At 38.9% G+C, this 5,496-nt stretch overlaps 1 protein-coding gene across 1 annotated transcript; it reads right to left on the reverse strand.

Moving 5' to 3' along the window:
• Positions 1-1,164: 1,164 nt before the first annotated feature.
• LOC112398861 (small nuclear ribonucleoprotein E-like) lies at positions 1,165-1,605 on the reverse strand. The gene has a single exon (XM_024743632.1). The coding sequence runs from the start codon at positions 1,556-1,558 to the stop codon at positions 1,319-1,321; it is 240 nt and encodes a 79-aa protein (XP_024599400.1). The 5' UTR covers positions 1,559-1,605; the 3' UTR covers positions 1,165-1,318.
• Between the last annotated feature and the right edge of the window lie 3,891 nt (positions 1,606-5,496).

A 5,496-nucleotide genomic window follows, 5' to 3' on the forward strand; every position in this document is an offset into this window, starting at 1 on the left:
TCTTTTTTTTTTTTTTTTTTTTTTTTTTTTGCGGTACGCGGGCCTCTCACTGTTGTGGCCTCTCCCGTTGCGGAGCCCAGGCTCCGGACGCGCAGGCTCAGCGGCTATGGCTCACGGGCCCAGCCGCTCCGCGGCATGTGGGATCCTCCCGAACCCGTGTTCCCTGCATCGGCAGGCGGACTCTCAACCACTGTGCCACCAGGGAAGCCCTAGTTGGGATTCTTTTAATCTCTTACCTGAACTATCCTTCTACTTAGTGTCTCTGTCTCTGCCTCCAGTCCTGCCATGTTCATATACATCGTATGTCCCCAGGGTGATATATCGAAAATGTAAATGTGACCTTGTCATTACCCTGTATAAGACAATGGTTTCCCATTACTTTCACTATGTATTCTAACCTGGATCCTGCCTGCTCTCTTCTTACCTCCCACCATTTTGGACATAGTTATTAAAGTTCCAGGAAGATTAAACCACATGTGGTTCAGTCTCTGAAACATATTTCTTCCTGCTCCTATTCCTTAATCATGCTATTTTCTCTGCCTAGTATAGCTTCCCACCACTTCTTCCCTAGCTAACTTTGACTATACCTGCTTGGGTGTCATCTTTCCTAAGGGGTATGCTCTGACTACCCCTAGACTTGACCAAGTGATTCAATTCTACGACCCTAGAGAATTCTGTACCCCATCACATTCTAGCATTACAAAGCCAAATTTGAAGTAGACACATCAACACACTGCCTATGCTATGTCTCCTTGTGTAGCCTTTAATGAACTATTAGACTTGATTTTACCATGTGACTTTACCCTCTTGTTACAGCTGATTAAACCAGGGGTAGGTACAGAGTGTCAAAGGGCAGCCATGGCTGCTTTAAAAAACATGGGCTGAACAAATTCTATCATGTTTGTAAGTATTTTGAACTGAGGAATACAGAGAAAACATAAGAAACATGGGCACTTTCTGAAAACCCATTATGTAGAGAAAAATAATGACTGATCCCTCACAAGAAAAGTATTTTTGCCACACCACACAGCATGTGGGATCTTAGTTCCCCAGTCAGGGATCAAACTTGCGTCCCCTGCATTGGAAGCATGGAGTCTTAACCACTGGACCACCAGGGAAGTCCCAAGAAGGTTTTGTTTTGTTTTGTTTTGTTTTGTTTTTTAAATAAAAACAATCCCACAGCATTTATTGTCATCTGGTAATAACATAAAGGTGAGCAAAACAATATGAATAAATGCTTTAGAAATACACTTCTAACAAAGCACACCTTAAAAAGCTGTATTGCTTTCTCAACAATTTCTCACTTCATTGATCATTTCTAGTTGGAGACACTTTGGAGCAGAGTAATGTTATCTCCTTTTAGCATGATCCGACCCAGTTGTTTTCTTGACTTTGTTTTAGAATGAATCTCTTCTGCATCATCTAATACGAGGTTCATATACTCATCAAAACCAATGATACAGCCCTCTATCCACATATTCACTTGCTCATAAAGCCACACCTGAATCCGAGATCTATTTTGCAAGTATCTGAAGATGAGATTGATTGGCTGCACCATCACCTTCTGCACCTTCTGGCCCTGGCCCCGGGTACGCCATGGTGGAAGCTCACCCCAAGAAGTTTTAAGTGAGCAGAAACCACACGTAAGCAGAAAGTATGCAATAGAGAAGTAAAGAGAGCCTGGTGAAGACTTGTGAAGTCCCACTCTGAAATGAGTGAAATCCCCAGGGCCACCTGCATCCAGAACCACCTTTCAATTCTTGCTCTCTGAAGTCAAGAGGCTCAGCTTACCCTGAGCTTATCTTGTGTGCTTATCTTCTTATAATAATCTTTCTGATACATGAAGATGTATGAGCTGAGTCTTAGTTCTAGTAAGTAAAGGAATCTAATCAAAACAGCACTGAATTTTCCTCTGTCCTCATTGGTCTTTACTAGATTATATGCTTCCCAAGGTCAAAGAACAGATATAGCATCTGGAACATAGTAAGTAGTAAAGAGAATAGACATTGAAATTCATGAATGAGAAGCCAAATAGAAGGCGTGGAGGGCAGGTGATAGGCATCTGTTGCCAGTAAACGTACATTAACTATAAGGAAATTTATATAAAACAATAAGAGAGTATACTCGTCTCATCAATTACTTAAAGATACTTTATTTTTAAGTGATTATTATGCAAGGGAAATTTTTCCATACTACTCTCTACCTTGTAAAATATGGTACTTGAAATTTGATGCTATATATAATTTTATAGGTTAAATAAACAAGGACTTAATGATCACCTACTATGTGCTTAGCACATTGCTACATGCTATGAAAGATGCTAAAATATATAAATGCAAAATTCCTGTTCTTGAGACCCTTATTTTCAGCATCTGTTCTTTATAAATCTTCATTATCACCCTATTCCCTGATTTTTACCAACTATTTTGAAACTAATTTAATTATCCTATAATTTGCTCATAGAAGCTTTCTAAAAAATGGAGTATTTTTTAAATGCCACAAGTTCTAGCTTCTTGCTCCAGTTAATCTAGTAAAGGCACAGTGAAATATTATCAACAATAGACTTCATTTTTTTGACTACTTCAGCCACAATAAAGAGATTATGAAAATTCTAAATGCCTTGCAACTTAAAGTATATAAACTCTATTTTTCAAATGATATGAATAGCTGGAAGAAGCAGCTAAGAGTAAAGGCAAGCAGGGAATTGTAGAATAAAACTTTCATAAAGTCTCCGAGATGTCTGGCGAGGAAGTCTCAGGGCTGACTGTTAGGATGATTTAAAACCTTAAACACCATTTTGTTGACACAAAATTCTTTTATATATTTTCAATATATAAATCGTGAGCTCTTCTAAAGGAAACACAGTTTTTCACAGCGAAAACAAAGCAATAAGCCTCTAACTCGTATTACATTTTAAGCACTAGATAACTTTGTGAGCAGGTAACCAAGTTTATGAAATCATGTTTATGAAATCATGTAAGTCAGCATTCTGTGAATCCGTGTGGCTGGAAGTAACTCCCAAGCAGACTTTCTATTGACACGTATCTAACCATTTTCACATTTAATATTTTTCCTTATGGTTGTGAATGTGCCTCAAAAATATGGAAATGTGAAAACCAATAGATTCTGTGGCTGCAAATTGTATAGTAACTAATGCAGATGGGAGTTGTTTTCTTTCTCCCTTTGGGACTTTGAAAAGTTTTGAACAGTAACAGGGTTTTTGCCCCTTTAAAAGAAGCCTGTCTTATTCAGGACACTATTTCCACTAAATATAATATCAGGATAGAGGTGGAGCTTTTTTCTTATGTTAGGAGGAAAAATAGTGCTCAACATATATGTATTTAATGTTCACTGAATAAATAGATAAAAAATGAAAGAAGCAGTAGGGGATAGATAGGAGAGTGTAGTGGGAATTGAGGCCAAAAGCTTCTTTCTTTTTCAAAATTTTCTAAAATTTCAAACCCCACCTAGGTTGGCTATCATCATGGTATTTTGTACCATGAAACAAAAACAGTGAGTCTTTCTTAGATCAGATAATGTTGTTTTGAGAAATCAGATGACCATAACCATTCATTAATCCATTCACTCATTTATTCACCAAATATTTACTGAGCAGGAGAGGGGGACAGAGAGTGATGGAAGCTACAGTTTTAGATAGAGTGGACAGGGAAATGAAAGACCAGAATGAAGTGAAACAAGAAGACATGTGAGCATCTGGGTGAACAGTAGGAATAGCAAGTGCTATTCTGAGCAGGGAGCATGTGCAGTGTGTTCAAGGAGCAGCAAAGAGGGAGGCGAGAAAATAGCAGGAAGCCAGAATAAGTAGGGCCTTGTAGGCCATGGTAATATCTTTGGATTCAATGCTAAGTGTGATGGGAAGCCATTGTAATAGATATTCAGACTTGTCCTTTTGTAGCTAGAATCTAAAAACTTGAGAATGAATAGCGTAGGGTTCAAGTGCACCAAACAGGGTTCACACTATTAACCTCAGGCTCATAACAACTTTTCAATCAATTTTCCAAAAGCAATTCCAAACACTGTACTTGGGGGAAGGTAGACATTTTTCTTTAACCACAGTAATCAAAGGTTTATCAATAAGGGACCTTAAAAAAAAAAACCTGATAGCTTCCCATCAATAATAAATATTTTTAGGATCCAATTAAGAGTGAAGATCAAGAACACACCATTGACAATCCCCGTTCACAGAAGCCCAAGATGGAACTAGGCTCTGCTGAAACTTGGCTTATGCCAGGTCAACTCAGACTGAGAATGTAGGGTAGACATAACAGCTAACTTGGAATAATTTTCAAACCTAGCTCAAGAAAGCTCAAATCTGATGATAAATCATTTTTTAAACAGTTTTCTATTGCTTTTGAATACATAATCCTAACACCAAATAAAGCATTTCTAAGAGAAAGTACTTCTTTAATGACTCATTAATAATGAATAACATTCATGGGGGTACCAACAATTAAAATTTGCTAAAGCTCTCAAAATAAGATGCTGGCACCTTTCAAATGGCATCAGTTCTTGTGTTAGTCAGGGTAGAGTAGGCCAACAACTGTTTAAAAATATCCCCAAATCTCAGAGACCAAACAGTACAATGTTGCATCTTGACCTCATCACAGTCCAGGTTGGCAGCGAGGGCCTCGACTTCATGCTATCATCCAGCGACCAGACTCGTCACACCTCATTACTCTGCCCTCCTCTGGGTCCTTGGACTGCTCTGCATTCAACCAGTGGGTGGGCAGGTGAAAACATGTGTGAGATTTTCACTCCACTTTCATGTCAACACCCCATCTCCTTGATATTCCTCCAACTTCCCTGGTCATTTCCTTCTTGGTCTCCTTTGCTGATTTCTCTTCTTCTCATTAATTTCTTAATGTCAAGGGATGAGGGAAGAAGGAAGCTAGAAATCAGTCCCAGAACATCCTCTCTACTCTATCTAGAGTTGCTCTCAGTAATATAGCCCAGTATCATGGTTTTAATAACATCTTATGTTGACACCTCCCAGGTACACATCTCTACTTGGACTTCCCTCACCAGTCTCCAGATTTGTACATCTACTTGCCTATTTGACATCTCCTCTCAGGTGTCTAATAGATGTATTAAATTCAACATGTCCAAATCTGAACTCATGAGCTTCTCCCCAAATCTGCTCCACTTGAAACCTTATCTACATCAATCCATAACTCCTCCCTTCCAGTTACACAGGTAAAACCCATGCAGTCATCTTTGTTCCACTCCTTATCTTACATTTCTGTTGGCTCTACCTTCAAAATACATCCGGAATCCTATGACTTCCTATCTCTTTCACTGCCACCACCTGGTCCTGGCCACCATTATTCCTTGGCTATGTTACTAAAACGGTCTCCAACAGGTTTCTTTGATCCCACTCTGACTCTCTACAGTCTTTCTTAACACAGCCAGAGTGATCCTTTTAAAAGTAGAAATCAGATCATATCACTCTTCTACTCAAAACCCTTCAATGGTTTC

Source organism: Neophocaena asiaeorientalis, unplaced genomic scaffold, assembly GCF_003031525.2.
Source record: "Neophocaena asiaeorientalis asiaeorientalis breed wild unplaced genomic scaffold, Neophocaena_asiaeorientalis_V1.1 scaffold317, whole genome shotgun sequence".
NCBI lineage: Eukaryota > Metazoa > Chordata > Mammalia > Artiodactyla > Phocoenidae > Neophocaena > Neophocaena asiaeorientalis.

Coding starts and splice junctions, on each gene's coding strand:
- LOC112398861 (XM_024743632.1), bottom strand. CDS start 1,558: ATGGTGCAGCCAATCAATCTCATCTTCAGATACTTGCAAAATAGATCT.